The following is a 22,384-nucleotide window of genomic DNA, read 5'->3' on the forward strand; positions in this document are numbered from 1 at the left end:
CTATGTATTTTTGTGTATACATGTCATTTGTAGTTGATTTGTGGTTGATTTCCAAGAAATACTGTTTCAGAATCTTTACCATCAGGACCGGGATACACACATACACACAGTGTTAGAAATTATACAACCAAATAGAGGACATTCACTAAGTATGTATTTTGATTCTAAATAAGGATCAATTCAATCTAAATACTGCAGTAATCTCACCTGATACACACGGTTCCCATCCATATTAATAAACTATCATTATCATGTTGAATTTTTATGTTATGTTTCTTGTATATATATAAGTAAAAATGTACATCCAAAAGTTTGAAGAAGTTGAATTGTCAGAATTGTGTGAAAATGCAGAGAATGTGTCCCTTCTTCTAAAATGAAATAATCAAAGATCTGCATGCCAATCTTCATTTAAAATAACTTTATTGGCAAGACTATGGTTTAGAATTTAATGCATCTCACAAAATAACACATTTTTAACTTTGGTGTACAAAAATTTGCCCCATTAGTGCATTCCCCTTCATTAATAAGCCAATGCACGATAAGATCTCTTCGATATAAAACACACCAAAATTTTTTTTTAATGATGGCATGGTTTAGTTTTAATGAGCTCAGGTCAGAACCGCATAAGTGTCCCGGAGCCAAATAGTCCCTATTCAAATCTAATTGTGTAGATTGATTGTGTGACTCCATGTGCGGTATTTATGATAGAGACTGGTAACTTGTACAATGGAATGATTGAGAAGGGACTGTCCTGTTATCTGGAGATGCCTTTTATTCTGGCTATGATGGTAAATATGGTGTAGAGTTACAGATGAAATGAGGCTTAAAATCATGATTTGGCTGACTTAAGGTGGAGTATGTAAAATAGTTCCCAGTATTTGATGTTTGAGTTGTGACTTGTATTTTATGGTTGCTAAGTACTGGCACTTCGTTACGGAAATGTAATAAGGAGAAACAATGTAGTTGTGAGGTAGGCAGGCAATTGTGAAGCTGTGATGTAAATGTGTAGTTGTGATATTGGTGGTCATGCATTAATTAGAGGAAAATTATTATGGTTTGTTTCATTTGTTAACTAAAGAGACCTCTTGCATGTAACAGTATTAATGTTCTGCCGTTCACATAGTCGAGAAGCCATTTGTAAATTTAATGTTGCGTATTTGTGGTCATTGATTGATTAGAGTAACATTGACGACTGTTATCATTGGGTCCTTAGAAATAGGGGAAAACGAGGGACTTACAGCCAGAAAGAAATCAAGCTAGCAAGAAGGAAGGAAGTAAGACAGACAGAGGTAACAGAGCAGAGCAGAGAGAGAGAGAGAGAGAGAGAGAGAGGATATAAAAAGGTACTGACTAAACTAGGAAAGAATGAGAAATATTTGATAATTTAACTTGAGTCAAACAGATTGTATTTGATTGTTTTGTTTCACATTTTTTTATACTTCAGCCATCATGCACATTTAAGATACGTCAAGAAACACTGAATATGAGAATGAAAATTTGTATTTTCAGCATTGTAACTGGTGCCATGTACAAGTACTTACAAAACTTCTTTTGGGGCCCCAAGTGGCAGAGTGGTCTAAAGTGCTCTCCATTACGGATCACTGCCATCTCATCTCTGTCCGCATGGGTTCGAGTCTCAGATTTGGCCAGTGTGGGTATGTGAGAAAGCTTGCCAGTAGCTTCTCGTGGGTTGGTGGTTGTTTCTGGGGTTTTCCCAGGTTCTTCCTCCACTATTAATACTGGCTGCCATGTATAGCCTATTGTGTGCTGAAAAATGGCGTTAAACCCCACAACAACAACAATAAAACTTCCTTTTATTTCCTATGGGCTCGAGCTTAATTTGTCAGATTTAACTCCAGAGCATTTAATTGGATGAAAGAAATGGTATAATGTTTTGTTTACCTTGTAGACTGTTCATTATTACGCTTCTAACCACATTTGAATGAACTAAAAGCTATGTTGATATTTTCCTGTGTATTTCTTATCCAGATGTAAATGGCTCAGAGGCAGATAGGAGATAGAATATACAAGCACAGATGAATTGCTAGAATATCTTGCCCATCATAAAAAACGTGCATAATATCTGCATGAAACCTTTTATTCAGTTTTCTTGTGTTCCCAGTCTAACTTGGCAAAATGTGATTTGAATGTTGGACTACCCATCAATAAACATGTATATCAATTTTGCCCCATTTTTTTATTAAAAAAGAAAATATATCCTATATATTTGTTGACGTTTACATAAATGATTTAAATCCTGTTAGCTTTTTTTGATGCCATCTACGGTGAGTAATTCAGAAGCAAAGTGCAAAAGCCGACAGCAAAACAGTGTGAATGTTTAATGTGTAAATGGGGATGCAGTTTTCTGACTGATACACACGAGGTTTTCATTGGAGTGGGACATGTATATTGTTGTGTATAACATGACAGAACGGGGATATAAAGAATATGCTTATTTTAAGGTTTGTATAATTAAATAAGGCGATGACATTCCATGTAAACCAACATTACAAAATGGGGACATCCCCATTTCGAGGTGTGTCCCTGGTCTGTTGGTGTGTATTCACACTGATGTCCTCGTTTCACGCCTTTTACACACACACACATGCACACACTAAGTAAAAGTCATTGTTTTAGACACATCAAAAGTATAGTAATATATTTTAAGAAAAGGAAAGAAAACACTTGTTATATAAAAATGTTCCTTGTTGAAGTTAGTGAATGACATCTTTGGAGTATATTGATTGAATTTTAAGGGTCTGTTTTTATAACAGTCTGTACATGATTCAATTTTGGTTTTTCAGTTGATTAAAAAACATTGGTAAAATTCACATGACCAATAAATTTGACAGGTCATTGTTATTTGTTTTGCCCTATGCAAAATGTGCATGCGTGAAAATTAATCAATATCCAGTTTTAACACATTGTGACTTAGTGGGTCTCATTCTGCCCGTGACTTTTTAATTGTTTGCTTGAATTGCTCAAGGTCATCCACAGAAATTGTTTGGTGGTGAAATGGTGGTGGTGGGGGTCACATATTTAAATGTGAAATCGGGGGTGGGGGTGATGGATGCTAGCGGCCAGCCTGTTTATACTTGTGACCCAAATATACATGTCCATGGAACACATTTTCTCAGGAACTAAATATGTGTTTACTCTTTCCATTACCTTACCGTTTTTATGCAGGCTTTATGTATGACGTGATGCTGCATTCTATAATTAACAGCTTTATGTATGACATGATGCTGCATTCTATAATTAACAGCTTTATGTATGACATGATGCTGCATTCTGTAATTAACAGCTTTATGTATGACATGATACTGCATTCTATAATTAACAGCTTTATGAATATAATTAGGATTGCAGGTTTGGTCATCTGTAGTAGTTTTACAAAATGGATGGGTGAAAGTGATGAAAAAATGAAATCACTTTAATATTTTCATTAGGAGATAAACTCGTTTTATTTTTTCAGTTAATGCAGTTGAAAATTTGGTACATTACATTCTTTAAATCTGCATGACAATTACTGCAGTAGCAGTTAGTTTCTCCAGTACATATACGTACATTATATCATCTTTTGCAAGTCAATGGAAATGCCTACCGTAATGCAAACTTGGTTGTGAAATTGGTGTCTGCGGTTGATAGATGGTATTTACAATAGAACAAATACCCTCCTGTTCTGTACATTTTTTCATTTAAAACTTGGAGTTTCTTCTTGATCATACCTCTTTTTTCTCCATGTTTGACTTGGAAGCTGAACTCATATCTATCAAAAATGCCATGTAAATTGACCTAAATGGCTACACCACATTTGCCAAGGCTATAAAATCTCTCTTCTAATTGTACTGATTGTTATTAATATTGCTTCTTATTTTCATGGCTTTATATCGGTATTCCCTGTACAACTTCATTAATTCCATACTGGATGTGTAAGAGGTTTTGGTTTCAAAGGCTGTAAATCCCTGTTATTTCCTTGAACAGTCCCTGTTAAATCTAAGGTCTTCGCAAATGTTATTGCAGTTATGCTCACTCATTCAAATTTTTGTCTATTAAATTTCTGAAGCATTAAGTTCATGAGCGTTATTTATGACCAGATTCGACAATAGATAATAAAAAAAATAAGAAAAGCACACTACTGCAGGTTAATAATGCAATTTATTATATAAAATTATTGCTAAATACAACATTAACTACTGCACAGCAATTTTCCTATTTACTTATTTTGAATAAAAAGCAGAATCATTTTTATTTCAACATTTTATTACTAGACGAATTCCAAATTGAACATAGATGTAACACATTTAAAAAATACTATCTAATTATCAATGCCTGTTACCAGGTTGATGATGTAAGCTAATGGTATCACGGTACCAATTGTTTTTCCATATACCTCAATGCTAATGTTTTGTGAAATAAATATACTTTCTGTCCTACTTGGGCATGCATGTCACACGCTGTCATATAGAACAATGCTAGATTGTCAATTTGACAATGACATAACCAGGTACTCCATTGCATTTAAGAGAGATAACTCTACTGGAACTAGACAGGGGTAAGAGTTATCTAGTCACAACAAGCACATTTTCAGTCATGTGTACCATATTTTAAAAAAATCATACAAAATACAAAATATGATCTAGATAGAAATTAACACAAACTCACATGTTGGCAAGAGGCTCAACTTTTTTTTAAGCCAAACAGAAAGTACAAGTCTTACATAATGCACCAATCACAGCTAGTTTTGTTCTTTAATTCTGAATACAATGTTCCATACACCTTAAGCTCCGCCCACCTGGACTTGCGCAATTGGTACCGTTATACCTATAGCAAACCTTAATTTTTCCAATAATCTGTGAAATAGTTCGGGACTGTATAAGTAACAAATATACTTAGTCTCACTTGTGAAAAACAATTTGATGAGGTACTAACCTATGTCTTATATGAATGTGTTTAGAAATGTCATTGAGCTGTTTGAACTATTGTTTTCATACTTTTGCTTCACCATCAAAATCATCTTTTGAAATAAAATGAATTCTTTCAACTATGAGTTGTATCTTATTCATATCAGCAATTATTGAACTTCACATAGGTGATATGGGATAAATCACATTATATCATATTATGTAATAACTAGGTCAAAGGTCAATGTACCAAATAGTATGCACCTGTCCTACTTCAAAATGTACAATTCACCTAAAAGAAAGGAATTTATATTTGTTTGGTAGGTGCAGAACTTAACATCAGAGACAGGTGGACATGACCCAATCTTATTATAAAGTATAAGCTTTGACCACTTTACACTATCTACAGATACAAGAGGTCACTAACCACCAGTCCTCACACAAAGGTCCACCTACCCATCCTCTTTGTAACACAAATAGTAAGCTTTCCTCCTTTGTAATGTGAATAAAATTGTTTCAATAAGCCAGTCAGTCACCAAATATAGTAAATCGCAGCTTCTAAGTGGTTATGTTTGGATTGGGAGGTGAAATTAGGGGAATAAAATACAGAAAAATGCCAAATATAAACACTAAGTATAGCACATCAAATGGAGTTAAAAACAGGAGGAAAGTGTTTATCTAAAAGGGAGAGGTAGCTTATGATAAAGGAATTAAAGGTGGCAAAATCAGCAATGCGAAAAATGAGAAGTGAAAGTTTGATGGCCTTACCTTGGACAAATATATGGGGCAGGGCCCAACAGGTCCAAGGACAGCCCAAAGGCAACTGTGCTATAACATCCCTTACAGGACCCAAATTTCAAGTGAAGTTGTGTTCATTTCCATCTAATATAAAAGGGTGAATAATTTAGATAATATAGATACATATAAAGTATATTTCTTCTACATAAGAATTTAATAATAATTGGCATAAGATAGAGAGAAACTTATCTCAGAGCCAAGCAGAACATACCTTATCAGTTTTTAAACTTGTAAACTTTACTGTGAGAAATTATCAAATTGCTTCTACTTACATTTGCATCAAGATTGAGGGCTAATATAATACTTCACAAATCTTCTCTTTATTTTCATAATCAGTCACTGAAAAATGTGAGATTTTATTTCCTTGAAATGTTATGACTGGTGTAAGGGAGATAACTGAATGATATACATAAGGTGTGGTAACCTTGAATACATTATCCATGTAATATAGATGAGTTCATCAACAACCTGTATTAACTTCATTGCAATTAAATTATCTCAAAATACATTACTGACAAAGTGAGAACCTAACATTTAGACTCCTATGTTTAGTGGAGACCTCAAGAGTCATGTAATTTTAATTTCTAAGATGACGCAGCTCTTTCATATCACATAGTTCATATTTTCTACAATGCCGGCATGTAGAGTGCAGCCTTCCATAACCATGCAGATATCATCTCATGCCAATTTGGATTCTTGCGATGGGATGCAAAGTTTCAAGAACAGTGTGGATTTGAATGGAATGAATACGCACTGTGTGACTAAAATGGTTATCATTCTGTAATGTTGGACCAAACATGGAAATTCCACAAAAGCAGCTTGACAGAAAGAAATAGGATTAATTGAAAGTCAGTAGTAGATTATAATTGGGCTTATACAAGTGCCAATGGGAAATGCTGACTTAAGGAAACTGTTCTTGTTTGTTGGTATTCACTGCTACTTCAACAAAAGGGAATGCAAGAGAACTGAACTAACTACATGAACAATTTCAAAGCAGGAGAGTGTAAAAAAAAAAGGGACAATTAGAGCAGGACAATTCAAATCAAAATGGGAAGGAATACCAAATCCTTAATAAATTACCTAAAAATTACTCATGCCAGAACATCCCACATGGTACAAGTGATCTATCTACAAGTGTACTTAGAATGTTCTCTATCCTGGTTTATGGCATGCCTTACAAGAACAAGATAGTTGTTTTTGTACACATGATTTTTCATCTTTTGCAGGTACAATAGCCAATATTTGGCCAAAATCAACTATATTATGTTTACATAACTTATTTTGTTGCATGCATTCCAATCTAGGAGGTAACAGCACATACATAAAGGCATCAGGTAACACAAGTCTATATCTATCATAGCTATAGTTATCAAAAGTCCCCATCCAAAGCCGTCTTGTGCTATTTTCTAAAGATTTCATACATTTTATTCTTAAAGAACTTTCAATATTTGACCAAAGTGTTCAGCATACATTTGTTTTCCTACATCAAACTAGTATAGTTCATAAATGCCGCCCACATGTATGCGTTTCTATGGAAACACTGTGAGGCTATTCTTTCCTTTAGGTATCACGGTACCAATTGTTTTTCCATATACCTCAATGCTAATGTTTTGTGAAATAAATATACTTTCTGTCCTACTTGGGCATGCATGTCACACGCTGTCATATAGAACAATGCTAGATTGTCAATTTGACAATGACATAACCAGGTACTCCATTGCATTTAAGAGAGATAACTCTACTGGAACTAGACAGGGGTAAGAGTTATCTAGTCACAACAAGCACATTTTCAGTCATGTGTACCATATTTTAAAAAAATCATAAAAAATACAAAATATGATCTAGATAGAAATTAACACAAACTCACATGTTGGCAAGAGGCTCAACTTTTTTTTAAGCCAAACAGAAAGTACAAGTCTTACATAATGCACCAATCACAGCTAGTTTTGTTCTTTAATTCTGAATACAATGTTCCATACACCTTAAGCTCCGCCCACCTGGACTTGCGCAATTGGTACCGTTATACCTATATAATGGTGAATTTGATCAAGAGTAATGGTGCATAATTTCTCCCACTTGTGCTTGCAAGTGATAAACACATATTTTGTAAAAGAAAGCCTGTAGTGTGGGTTAACAGATGGCTTTATAGTTCATCATAAATGAATTCATCTTGATGTATTGTCTAATTATGTAAAATATGGGACCGTAGCTGCTAATTATATTCTAGATATAATTTTTATTTTTAAGTTAACAGGAGTTTTATGAATTCAGGCCTATTCTTAATGTTTTAGTTGAGAAAGGGGAAAAAAAAAGACAACATGATAAAAGTTCTACTGAAATCTTGACATTATTATTATGCATTCACTATCATGCACATATTTTATCCACATGCTGTGCCTTACAATTAGACAGGGAGTGTCATGTCGTGGCCTGCACAAAATGGCAGTCTTCAAACAACATAAAAAATAACATAGTGTACTTCCATTACAAGCGACACCAAGGATTTAACATTATTTTTAGTTATTGGTAAATTCATGATCACGTTAAATATTTTATTGCTATGTAGGCACAAATATTTTTTGGGATAATGTGCTTATACACGGCTGATTGAAGAAAACTTCATCTCTGATTAATAACCAGAAATGAGGTTTGGTTTCTTTGCTTACAGTTTACCTGTAAATAATGCATGTACTGTTTACTTATGTTTTTTTCATATGTATATATAGGTGAATAAGCAACAATATAAGCCATGTGATTACTGGCAAACTCACTTTCTACTTTTGCTTGACTATGAAACATTAAGCCTCCTTAGAATATGTCTGATAACATAAGGAAAAAAATACTATGACACAGGTGATGAAAATTACCAGGCATTTAAAATTTAGTAGATAATTTTGGTGTGTGCAAACTTACAGGTTGAGAAAACATACATGAAAAATGGTAATTGATGTTTGAGTTATGGAAGTTCTACTGTATATGAAAATAAAAGAACTAACAAGATAACAGATGCTTGCTCACCATGATATGTGCCGAGGGGGTGTGGGTGGGTGGGTGTGTGTGTGTGTGTGTGTGTGTGTGTGTGTACACACACACACACAGTGGCCATACTTATATAAAATGGGAAAGTCTATTTCAGATGCTTGCTTGCTTTTTAGCACAAATGGCTCAAAAACTGTTTAATGTTAGCAAGGGAAGACAGTTGTATCAGGTGTATCAGTAGTCAGATTATGTTATGCAATACTACTTGATAACGGAGTCCATTTTGAAATCATGATTTAATATATTGTTCAATCCTACTAATTTTTTATAAATGCATTTTGTCATCCTCAGAAGATTGGAAAAATGAAGATTTAGTGGCACAGGGTTTAGCTGATGTTTTAGAGCTGCCAGGACTGATTAGTGATGTTGGAATGAGGACTGTTGGCGAGTGTTTTCCTTGCATCAAGATCCTGGAGATATATAATTGTCCACATTTACAGAAACCATTTTCCTGGTTTACTAGTGGTAAGACTGCTATTTGTCAGTCCCAAAAAATGACTGAAACCTTGGATGTTAGATCTTCATACAGTGAAACTTGTAACATGTAATAAGCTCAGATTTTGCCTTTTTCTGCTGAATAAAAAGTACTAATTCAAAAAGTCCATGCTATAATTAAATTTTGTGTTGTTTACTGTTTTTACTCAATTTTATCTTTTGTGATTATATTAATTTGGTTTCTTAGAGTTCATTTAAAACAGTTTCTCATTTTATTAAATCGTCATTTAGCATCAGCATTTCCCTGTCATTTTCCATTTTAAGATAAAATGTTTGATTTTTCTTTTTACTACAGTCATGTTGCATCTAAGATGAAAATATTTCAGGTCAGATATATTGGTTGAACATAACAGATCTGACCTTGCGGCGATGCCATGCCATCAGTTTGGAGGACTTCTGTAACTTTGTCCATTTTCTTCCACACCTTACGATTCTTCACCTGGAGCAAATGTTTAAGGAACCTCCAAAAGGATGCTCCAGGTAAGCCTTCATCAATGAAAAAGTGAAAAAGAGCAGTTACTTTTTCAATTGCTTTGACTGCAATGATGGGTTATCATCAGGTCTGTGAAGCTTATTGTTAATGATTTTCAGTTGCCTTGTCTTCGTTATGGCCTATTATGAAACAAAAGGCAGTTCATTTTGTGACACCCTTCCTGACACCCTCCCCCAACCATGGTTTAAAGGTGAGATGGTTTATTTTGTGACACCCTTCCCGACCTTGGTTTAAGGTAAGATTGTTTATTTTGTGATACCCTCCCCTGACCCTGGGTTATGGTAAGATGGTTTATTTTGTGACACCCTTCCCGACCTTGGTTTAAGGTAAAATTGTTTATTTTGTGATACCCTCCTTTGACCTTGGGTTAAGGTAAAATAGGTTACAGTTGTAATTTGAGCATGCTATGACCTTATTATTATTATAAATAGTACCTTTATTAATTTTCATTAGTGGTGTCAAAACTGCAGTCAGTTGTTACATTTCTAAAACAACAGGGAATTCATAACAGTACTCATGGCCCCAGTTCTGAAAATGGAGAGTCTGGGATCAGAAATTGTAGGTACCGGGGATAGCGATTGTAAGTACTGAGAACCCTGGACCACTTCAGGTGTTTTAGATAAGTCTTGTTAGTACTGAGAACCCTAGACCAGAAACTGAGGTGTTTTAGACAAGTGTTGTCAGTACTGTGAGACCAGGACCAGAAACTTGAGGTGTTTTGGACAGTTATTCTCAGTATGAAGAATTTGGGACCAGAAACTGGAGGTGTTGGGGACAGGGATTTTTAGTACTGAAAGCCCTGGACCAGAAACTCAAGGTTGTGGGGATGGATTTTCAGCTTTGAGAGCCCTGAACCAGAAACTGTATAAAATATTTACACAACCTTTCCATGTTACTGTATTTACCATATAAAGTGGGACATGATAAAAAATAATATTTTTTTTCTCCTGTCCCAGAACTTAATAGTGAAACTTTTGTTCACCTAAGCCACATGTCCCAAGACTTAAGAAATTAAATAAATTTGTGTTGAATTTGCAGTGAATGTTATGCTACAGAGTCTTGGTAGTAGAATATTACAGTACTGCAGTTGTCAGTTGATAGATGATAATCGTATAGGAAATATTGCTTATGATATAGTGGCAGTTTTAGTTCTTATCAAAATCATGGAAGTATTAGATCCATATTTGCACATTTCACTCCAGTTTCACTTTGAAACAAATTGGATATGTTCTACAGTATCATTTAATTCAAATGGTTTTAGTGTCTTCAGAACCAACATCCCATCAGAATTTTGTTCTTGGAGTATTATAGATAAATTGTTCTTGAATATAACCTCCATGATTCATTTCAAAATGAGTCAGTTTGGCAGCATTCATGACTGCTGATGTTACTGTTTGAAATTGCGCTTATATCCTACATATTTTCATTACAGAGTAGGGCTCAGTGCTGGTACTGGTTTAGGGGTATCAGGTGGTTTAATAACAGCCAATCAACATGCAGCTAATCAGCAAGCAGCCAATCAACAACTGAGAAATCAAAATGCAGCAGATCAGCAAGCAGCCAACCAGAATGAAGCTAATCATGCAGCCAATCAGAATGCAGCTAATCGGCAAGTAGCCGATCAGAATGAAACAAATCAGCATGCAGACATTCAGAATGCAGCTAATCAGCACATAGTCAATCAGAGTGAAACAAATCAGCATGCAGCCAATCGGAATGCAGATAATCAGCAAATAGCCAATCAAAATGAAGCAAGTCTTTCTGCATCCATTCACAATGCAGCTAATCAGGAATTAGACAATCAGAATGAAGCAGATCTGACCAATCAGAATGTTGCTGATAGAAATCAGTACAATGAAAATAATGCACAATCAAATCACAGTTTTAGCCAAATGAATGACCCAAATAGTGATATTAGGAATGATGTTCTAGCAGATGCAGCAGGGAATATTGCAGTGATTCAAAATAGTCCAAGAGATGGAAGTATTAATATTCCAATTGTGCATGAAGTAACAGAGGGGGATGACATAACTGTTGGTGTTAGAAATAAAGTTCAGAATGACTTGAGAGAAAGAAATTCTATTGTTCCAGTTATTGCAAGTGATTTTCAGGATGCTCAATTTTTTTTATATGACAGTGATGATGATGATAGTATTTCAGATGATGAAGCAGAAGAGGGTTTGAAGAGTGATGAAGAAGGAAGCATTGTTATGGAAGATGAAGAAGAAGAACCAATAAAGGCATTGGCAGGGAAGAATATGTATGGTGATAAGAGATCAGAGACTTTTCCAAGTTCTGTGATAGAAGTCACAGATAAGAACAATGAATGCAATGAAAATGGTGATAAGGACAATAATATTAAAGGAAAAAAAGAATTTAATAAAACTGGAAGGATGTCAGAAAGTGCAACTCAGAGTGCCAAAGCTCTAGATGAGTATTGTCAGGAAAGATGTGATATGGACAGCTTAGATGCAGACAGTTACAGAGGACTAGTTTGTTGTCTGGGACAAACAGGTGTGTCTGGTGCTTATAATAATGTTACCAGTTGTACAACTGCTAGGCTAGATTTAGATAGTACTGGTACAAGCAACTGTCACATGTCGCAAGAAATTGTGCCCATTTCCAATATTGGAATTATTAAGTATGATGCTTCCCACAGTGAACAAACTAGTCTGTCAGAATCAAGGACCTTTGACTTGTTTCATGGTGATGGTGGTGACAATAATGAGAGACAGTCTGAAAAATCTTTCAGTGAATATTCCTATGAAAAGACCATAGCAGGTCATGACGTGAAAGTGCATCAGTCTTCATGCACAGAGAGGGATCATCATGCAGAGTTGTGTCAAACTGATGATCTCATTTCCATAAACGGCTTAGTTGATATGGTGACAGAGTTGCCAGTGTCTGCAGTTTACAACACCAACAATACAAACTCAGGTGCAGATACAAGTATAGTTGGGGAAAAATCTGAATGTAGGAATAATGGTGATTCACCCTTTGGGGAACAAGCAAGAATGGGTGACAAACAGCTGGCCACATCACCCCCTCCAGCTCAGGAAGAAATCAGGAATATTACATATGGTGCATCGTTTGAAGATTATCTTGATTCTGGCATTAAGGTAAGTAGACTTTCAGAAATAAAACACTTACCAAAAGGAGATAGCGTAGAAGTTCATGAATTTTCATCTTCCAGCAGAGTTGATAATCATGAGAGTTACCATCACAGGGATGAAGAAGCAGATGACAAGAGTAATACTTTTGTTGATTCCAGTTCTTCTTGTGACAGATCCTGTCAGGTAGATGAGACAAGAAAAACAAAATGTCTTGAACATCAATTTGTGCATTCCTCAAGAACTTTTGTCTCATCTGAATTTAATGGAGGTGATAAAAATCTGCATTCAGACAATACTGCTATGCCTAGATATAATTCCTTTAGTTTTTCTTATGAAAGGAAGAAAGAACAATTTTCCCAAGACAGGTCTTCCTCAGTGGTTTGCAACACTGATAAAATGTTATATTCATCAGAGAACATTTCTGAATATTCAGGATTTAATTCTAAAGCAGAGTTGGCCACAGTTTCTGCCAGTGTTAAGCACTCTGACAAAAAGAAGCCATCAGTTGAAACTGGAACTGAAGTCAGAAAAGGGAAGAGTCTGACAGGAAAGAAGAAAGGATTGGTGAATAAAATAAAAGAGGCTCAGAGGACATTGAAAGAAAGCCTCTCTACACCCAGCTACAGCACAATTCCAAGACAATTGGACCTTGAAAAATTGAATTATCATGCTAAAGAAAGGTGTTGTAGGTGCAAGAGAGTTATATTACCACCAGTTTGCACATGTAACAAAAAGGACAATTCGTCTTTGGCTACATCAGATGAAATCCGAGAAGCTGCACAGCTCGTGAAGAACATCCAGGTTAATTCAGCCATGATGTATAGTGGAGACACATCTTTGGGGACATGTAAAATCTTGACAGGACGAAGTTCAGGTCAGTCTATTTGCACTTGATTTCAAACATAATGTATGTGTAGTCATGAAATTGAAGACAGTAAAGTCTGTTCATATGCATGCATGATACGTTTCTAAAATGTTTTTTTTTCTTTCTCTCCCAAATCATGATTTTCAGTAAATTGTATGAACAGTCACAATGTTTTGTTTTATCATACATCCTCAGGTCCTCAGCCAATCAGATTCAGGAATTTTTGTATGCACTTGTTTTCAAATAAGGATGCATTTAAGTGCCTCCAGAGGACTTCTTTAATGAAACCTTTGAATTATTTTCATTTAGCTTAAAACACAAGTGAGCCTAATGTCAGTTTCTTCTTTACATACGTTACACAATCATAATACCTTAGGAGAACTAATGCTACCTCGCAAATCCTGCCCTCCCGGATAACAGTTTTAGCTGAAAAAGAACTGAAAGTTATCTGCCCACCTAGGTGGTGGTCAGGCAGAGTGATTTCCCATGATATAGAGATTGGTGACAAAACCCATGAATATCCCAGTTGATACCTTTGCTCTCACCATGAGAGACCTCACAAAGCCAGAATGAACTCTGATACAAGTTGGAGCAGTTTTCACTTCACAGGGAAAGTATACTTTGTCAATATTTCCAACTTTTCGTTCTGTGTTGACAGAGTTCTGCCTTTTCAATTTTACTATCCTTTGTCATCTTCACACATTTAATTGTACTTGCACAGGTATAAGACTTCACAATAAGTTCAGGCTGTACTTTTAATTTATGTTTGTGAAAGTCACTGAGACCTATGGAAAACTTTAACATATGTATAATTCCACAATGGCTGGCTACATACAGGTGACTTACCTCTACTAATACATTTAGTGTACAGATGCTATGGTTCATTGCATTTACCTATATGTGTAGTCCTTGAATCTCTTACAGGTAGTATGGTTAATTAATTTACTTTTTACCTGGACGCTTCATAGCTGTATTAAATTCATCTGCTATTTTCCAGGTATGTTCTAAGGCATAGTTCTGCACCAACTTAGTGTTCAATAATAAGAGACAGGTGCAGAGCTACAACAGGTATATATGTTCTGCTCTATGTTTCTTACAGATTAGACCATGGGCAAAGTGCAGAAATACATATCTAAAGACAATGACATCTTAAGTCTACATGTTGACATTCCCTCAGTGGGGGAATTTTTACTGATAATTGGGATAAATTAATAAAGGGCTCTCAAGTTACAAAATGCCAGAAATCTGCATGAGTAGAGACAGCCCAGGTACCAATGTCACCACCACAGGACTCCAAAGGGTATACAAGAAACAAAAGAAATGGAGTGTCTCCTCATCCTCATTGCACCACTCAGATGGAAGACATTATTGATCAGTGGCCTCATCAATCACACAACAGAAATTCCCAGGACAACAGAGAATTTTCCTCATCTGCTCAAACAACCATGATAGCAGTTGTTTCACCCTAACCCAGGTGTACTGAACTGGCATGTCTGGATGATATTAAACAGGCTCTCAGAAATAAACAGTTCTCACAACCAGTTATGGAGAGAATCACTCAAGCAAGAAGGCTCTCCACTCTGAAAGCATATGAAGGCAAATGGAAAATTTTACATGGTTGTGTACACAAGAACAAATATACCTTTTTGACGAGAAAAAGTCAGCATTAAGCAAAATCAAAGGTTACCACTCCATGATCACTGACACCTGTCATCATGATGGAAGAGTGGATATCTGACAAAACAGAAACTAATCTGACCTCCTCTCCTACTTTGATTATGCACACCAAAAAGGTTGGCTCTGTGCCCAAAGTGGAACCTAGCATAGGTACAAACCTGGTTGAAAACAAAGCACCATTTGAACTGCTTTCAAGGGCATCTTTGGCTAACCTTCATATAAAAGAATCAGCATAGTACATGCCCTTTCAGGGAATCCAAATTACATGCAGTTCCAAGAAGATGGGTCAGTTTCACTTATGACAGTTCCCAGTTTCATTGCCAAGAACAGGCTTCTGTCCATGGGTAATAAGAGCTTTGTACTGAAATCATTGTCTACTCTGGACACTTCCACTCAAGGTCACCTACAAAACAGGTCAGTTTCACTTATGACAGTTCCCAGTTTCATCACCAAGAACAGCCTTCTGTCCATTGGTAATAAGAACTTTGTACTGAAATCATTGTCTACTTTGGACACTTCCACCCAGTTCAAGCTTTGAAGTGGTATCTATTTTTTTAAGTAAAATATGTTCCCTTGTGAATACTTACCAAATTATAATACACATATACCCTCTCAGCCTCCCTGCAATTACATCCATGTAGAGATGTGATAATCTTGGGTTTTGCCACTAATCCCTGTATCAGGAGATCTCAGCATGACCTCCACCACCTAGGTGGGCATATAACGTGTAGCTCTTTTTTATTAGCTAAACGTGTTATCTGGGAGGGCTGTATTTGTGAGGTGGTAGTAGTTCTTCTAAGGTACTATGATTGGTTAAGTATTTGTGAAAAAGTATATTTTGCTAGAAAAAATTAGTTCTCTGCTGATCACACTTGTAATCAGTCTTGTTGCCTGCCATGTCATAATGGCCCTTATTGTGTTGCAGTCAGTTACATGTGGAGACAGTTGAGATGCCTCTTTAAGTCCTACATAATTAAAGTCCTGCAGTTATGGGTAATTCATACTTTCATGAAAAAGTGTGTACCTTCACTGAATTAACTCTGTGAGTTTTGTTTGACACTTCAAAATTATTTACTTGCCAATATCTTGATATAAAAAAGCAGCAAGCAGCAAGTATTGATTTCATTGCCAGCTTTTTGTATACAGGTATATCCAACGGAGAGATTGAGTCAGGTGAAATGAAGAAAAGTTATATAAATCGCTCCACAGCCCAGTGCAAGATACATAAAAGACGGATGGGAGAAACATCTAACCAGGCAACAAGTACCAGTGATCCAGTCGTGGAGGATGACTGTATACAGGTAACTTTTGTGTTTGTGTGTCAAATTTTGATAGTTTAATCAGGTAAATTTTGCAAATTTCGTATGTTTGAGTCAGCCTTGGTTCATTGTAAAATGTGTTGATTTTTATTTCCAATCTTTCAGAAGATGGTTGATTCTCACTGCCTGTCTTATTAGTATCATTAACATTTGGTAATTTGAAAAATCTAGAAAGTCTTAAGTTTTTACTCTTTACATTTAAGGGCACCCACCATTAATATGAGTTTTGTCTTCTCCATGGTGCACTGACAGCAGTTTTGGGAAAAATTGGATAATAAATTAAATGTTGCTATTAATCCTGAGGTCACACTGGACTCAGATAAGTTTAGCTGCCTCTTGTTAAAATAGGGCAAAGTTGTGGAAAAATACGGAACAGTGAACAGTGAGTTAGAAGTAACATATTTTAAAGCCCAAACTTTTTTCAGTGATGGGTTTTTATTTGTCTCTGCAAGTTAAATGCTATGGAAATATATCATCGTAACTGATTAAAATATCAAAAACTTTCTGTCGCGAGTTACTTTATAACTTTATTAACAGTATTAAATGGCAACTTAGAAAATTTGCAACTGTTGCTGAAAATGATCAGAGGCATATCACCTCCACCCACTATAATTTCATTTTAGGTATTGGATTAATCCATTAATGTCATAATAATTTTTAATCTCAAAGCTTATTTAAAGATATATTATTGGCTTTTGTGGTTGAAAACGCTTCTGATTTTACTTTCTTCCTGAAGTTTTGCATTTCTATCATTTTCAGTAAATTTAAAAGTTCATTGCATAGGACATCTGAAGCTACTTAATTAATTTGGTTTTAGCTCATATCTCTAATGTTGGTAAACATAAATTGTATAACTAAAAGCCATGCAATATTCAGCAGTGGGGAAAAATGGGGTATTTGGACTTGGCACTGATTGTTGGTAGACTTAAAAACTTTCCTGGCACTGAAGTGAAATTTCTCTAAATATTACCTGATCACATTTAACATTTGAAAGTAAATACCACTATGTCCCAAATATAGTCCTCCCAGAAAGATGAAAACAAGTGTCTTTCCCATCTAAAAATAGTACCTATGGAATTTCATTGTAGTTACACTGTTGTAATATTGTTTTTGTTCATTTTTGTGACAATTCTCTCACTTGTCATGTCATTGTGGACTTTGTATCTGATAGGTAAGTTGCACATGTTGGCTGTGCCTTTGCCCATCCTGCATCAGGTTTTGTTCTTTAAATCTCTTGACATGTTAGTAACCTTGGTCAGAAGAAACATGATCCAGCATGCTTCATAAAACAGTTAAGGAAAACCCCCAAAATATTGGGCTCTAAATCATCTGACGTAGACATTTAAAGTGTAAATCGCAACTAAGAGTTCGCAGCCAGCATTGTGAGTGATTCATTGATGGTACCCAAGGTTTAAATTACCCTTGCCACATCACATGATGGTACCCAAGGTTTAAATTGCCCTTGCTATGCCAGTTGTGACCATCACTTAGGGTAGTGCAGATGTAACAGTGCCAGAGCCATGATATTCATAGCTAGAGTTACAAATGTGATGATTGATCAAGAAAACTTGTGATTAAGTCCCAGAGCATGCCATAACGTGGCCTTAGTGCCTGGTAAGACTTGGTGTATGGGGTTAATTACCAATCTCACTGACAGACCATTACTAAACATCTCTAACTGTCCCAGTTGCTGAACCTCTTTTCCAGTCATGGACAAGCCATTGTAAGGGGTATATGACCAGATATTGATAATTTCAGAGTGTTGCACTGAAAATTGGTCAAGAGTTCTGTCTTTAACAGCAAGTGACATTAATCCAACCAGCTCTTCACAAATTGCTTGCTGTCCCTCTCGTTGTCTAGATTCTACACACATTGCACTCTGCTCCAACACATTTCTTGTACAGGTCCCATTTTTCAACGGATACAATTGGACCCACTTTTATGTAGACAGTTGTCATACCACTTACACTCCTCCCTTGATAACTGAAGGATGCATTTGGCTTGTTGGCCAATTTTTAAAAATCTTTTGCAGCCTCCTATATTCACCTTGCTTCTTTGATATAATCTTTCCTGGATCTTGATGTGGCTTTACTCTCCTCAGTTTAGACCACTACTGTTGTTCCTTAAGTGTCCATCTCACAATACATGTTTCCATCAAGACATTTGTCTCGGCATGAGAACTTCTTCATCCCCTTTTTCTTCTCAATATGGCTGTGGATTTTCTCAATCATGGGCCTCCTCTTCATGCACCCATTGCATTTGGAATCTGGCACAGATAGCTTTGAGCATTGGATATTAATATTGACTGAGATTGCCACTTTCTTCACCGGTGGCAGGACAAGGAGTAGTTGGTGGCTGGAATCTCATTGAAAGTTTCCCAGTTTGAGATTATGATCTGCATAGACACCAGTTCATTGTTTTAGGGCACCCAGTTAGTGCCCTGCTTCATGATGGTTAGTGGGAGGTGGACTATGAAAGAAAAAGACCATCATGTCAACCTCTTGGAGATGAAGGCCATTCTCAGTGCTGCCCATGTGTACAAAAAGCTACTCCTCAGAATAGAGATCTTTAAATTCTTTGACAGTTGTGAATCAGTAGAGGAATTCACGTGTTGTTGTTGTTGTTGTTGTTGTAGGATTTAATGCCATTTTTCAGCACATGATAGGCTGTACATGGTGGCCAATATTATTGGTGGAGGAAGAACCTGGGAAAACCCGGAAAGAACCACCAGCCCACGAGAAGCTACTGGCAAGCTTTCTCACATACCCACATTAGCCAAATCCGAGACTCGAACGCACACAGACAGAGGTGAGATGGCAGTGATCCATAATGGAGAGCACTTTAGACACTCAGTCACTTGGGGTCCCGGAATTCACGTGATATTAATTTACTGCCTTCATGTACGATTTATAAAAAAGATATTTGATAATTTTGTATGTAAGGAGTGCTCATGTAAAATTCATGAAATAGGTTTTGTAAATTGTTCTTATAGGCAGTAAGCAAATATTGTATTGATGATATGGCAAAAATTATATTATTATGACACAAGTTGCAAATTTGATTTGAAAGTACCTTCATATACCTTAGCAATTAGTGCCCTGCTTTGATGCAGTGACAATAGGATTTAATATTACATGTGTAAAATTATAAGTATTAGGTGGGTTGATGAAATAATGTATCAGTTCCATATATGTTTTGTTATAAGATGGCATTTACCCCACACATTGAAAGAGGGAAGCATGCAAATTGAATTGCACAGGGCACATAAATACCACTGTTCTGTGTATGTATTGTTATAAGATGGCAATTCTTCAGACACTGAAAGAGTACAGTATGCAGATTGATGTGTGCAGGGCACCTAAATATCACTACCTTTTTCAGCAGATCAAGATATGTTCTGTATGCAATAAAATCGCAATACTAATTCAGCAAAATACTTATACTGAAGTAATTATTGTAATTGTAAAGCAAAAGCTCAGAAGAAAGCTATATTTCAGGTTCTGAGACTGAACAGTGAGCAGTTGAAATGTGTGACTCTAAAGATGGTGGGAATCACTGATCTGGTGTTGGAGAGATGTCCTAATCTGGAATTTATCACTGGTCTGTACTTTACTGCATGCATTCTAATATAACTACTCCAAATTATGTTGATATACACATTACTGTAATAAGGTGCCTTGAATAATACAAAATTAATAAACATATTACTGTAATATGATGCCTTGAATAGTACAAGATTAATACACATATTACTGTAATAAGGTGCCTTGAATGATACAAGATTAATGCACATATTACTGTAATAAGGTGCCTTGAATAATGCAAGATTAATACACATTACTGTAATAAGGTGCCTTGAATGATACAAGATTAATACACATATTACTGTAATAAGGTGCCTTGAATGATACAAGATTAATAAACACATTACTGTAATAAGGTGCCTTGCATACTACAAAATTGAGACATATTACTGTAATAAGGTGCCTTGAATAATACAAGAATAATACACATATTTCTGTAATAAGGTGCCTTGTATACTACAAAACTGAGACATATTACTGTAATAAGGAGTCTTGAATAATACAAAATTAATACACATATTACTGTAATAAGGTGCCTTGTATTCTACAAAATTGAGACATATTACTGTAATAAGGTGCCTTGAATAATACAAGATTAATACACATTACTGTAATAAGGTGCCTTGTATACTACAAAATTGAGACATATTACTGTAATAAGGAGCCTTGAATAATACAAGATTAATACACATATTACTGTAATAAGGTGACTTGTACACCACTCCCTCGATAACTCGCGCACATCGGGGTCCAGAAACATCGACCGCACTATAAGTGAGGCGCGAGTTATCGAGGGACCTATAAAATAAGCCCAAAACCAATAAAGTGATTGACGACATAACGGAAAAATAAGGGGGGGGGGTAGGTAGATTATACTGTTGAATACTCACTTTATAATCGTTCTGAGATTAACTGTTAATAAATATCTCTTCATAACGGTGTACTTTATTATTTTCTCATAGGACAACATTAATTTCAGGATAAATTACAGTATATTGAGGCTATCATCGAAAACATTATTCCATGTGGTTTCCGTTCGCTGAACATGTGTACATTACGTCACTAATGTTTATGTTGAATTGGATACATTCTAGTTTTATTGTTTGATCCAAATTAGACGTTTTTTTTATATACAAAAGATCGAATCTTTTCGAGAAACAGTGTCGATCGAACGATAGATAGATAAATATTTTTGAATGTGATAGAAGTAAAATGGAAAACAAAAAAAACCCAAGGGTTAATCAGTACAGACGTATTTAATTGGTCTACAAATTTAAGACAACGTAAATTAGAACAAGTTAATACTTGCCGTTTGTGCCACGCTTGACAAATATCAATTCACTTTTTGAAAAAAATCAGTTATTTTTTTGTGTGTGTGTTACTCCTTGGTTTCTCTGCCTCAGAGCAAAATCCCTCAGATTTCTCAACTGCATAAGCTTTACGTAGTCAACGTTTTGGGTCTCCAGCCACCTTATGGCAATATCAAAATATTTGATTGCTTCCTGTGCAGAGGGGTGGGGGGTGCAACATCTGCATCTGCATCACTTTCAACACTTGTGTTACTCCAGTTAGAATCGTCTTCTGCTGCAAATTTGTTCGCTATAGAAATAATTATAGTTTCATCTGACATGTATTCGGCTGTGGGGCAATCATTGTCAGCACAAATCCACTCCTCCATATCATCAAGAGAAACGCCCATCTCAGGACCATGAGTCTGTACGAATTTCTCCCAAACAGCCTCGGCATTAATGACATCAGATTCACTGAAACATTCGAAGTCACTATCATCGTCGTTGTCTCTGTTACTGTTTTGCTTTACGTCAAAGGCAGCTCCAAGACCCTTAATCCAGCACCCGAGGTCTCTTGTAATCGATTTTTTTAAAATGCAACAAACACTTCCCCAAGTTGTTGATCAAAACAAAGCCAGCATGTACATGTAATTAGGTTCTCACAGAAGTACTCACGGGTTTAGATGTGACAGTTGATTGACTCTTTTCATGTTTTCAATGAACATAATATGTTGTGATTATAATGTTTACACTGAAACGGAATTAAAGGATTAGAATGTGACTTTCACACAGGAAGACGTTTAATTGG

The 22,384-nt window shown here is 35.8% G+C and overlaps 1 protein-coding gene across 1 annotated transcript in view; it reads left to right on the forward strand.

Annotated features, from left to right (window-relative positions):
- LOC149778479 (uncharacterized) overlaps positions 1–22,384 on the forward strand; it is a 62,381-nt gene that overhangs the window by 14,215 nt on the left and 25,782 nt on the right. The window contains exons 4-8 of the mRNA XM_089939353.1: positions 9,033–9,206; positions 9,563–9,716; positions 11,162–13,716; positions 16,531–16,685; positions 20,201–20,303. Of these exons, the coding sequence (XP_089795479.1) occupies positions 9,033–9,206; positions 9,563–9,716; positions 11,162–13,716; positions 16,531–16,685; positions 20,201–20,303 (3,141 nt within the window). The remainder of the gene's footprint in view (positions 1–9,032; positions 9,207–9,562; positions 9,717–11,161; positions 13,717–16,530; positions 16,686–20,200; positions 20,304–22,384) is intronic.

Source organism: Sinohyriopsis cumingii, chromosome 17 (assembly GCF_028554795.1).
Source record: "Sinohyriopsis cumingii isolate HCF-2022 chromosome 17, ASM2855479v2, whole genome shotgun sequence".
NCBI lineage: Eukaryota > Metazoa > Mollusca > Bivalvia > Unionida > Unionidae > Sinohyriopsis > Sinohyriopsis cumingii.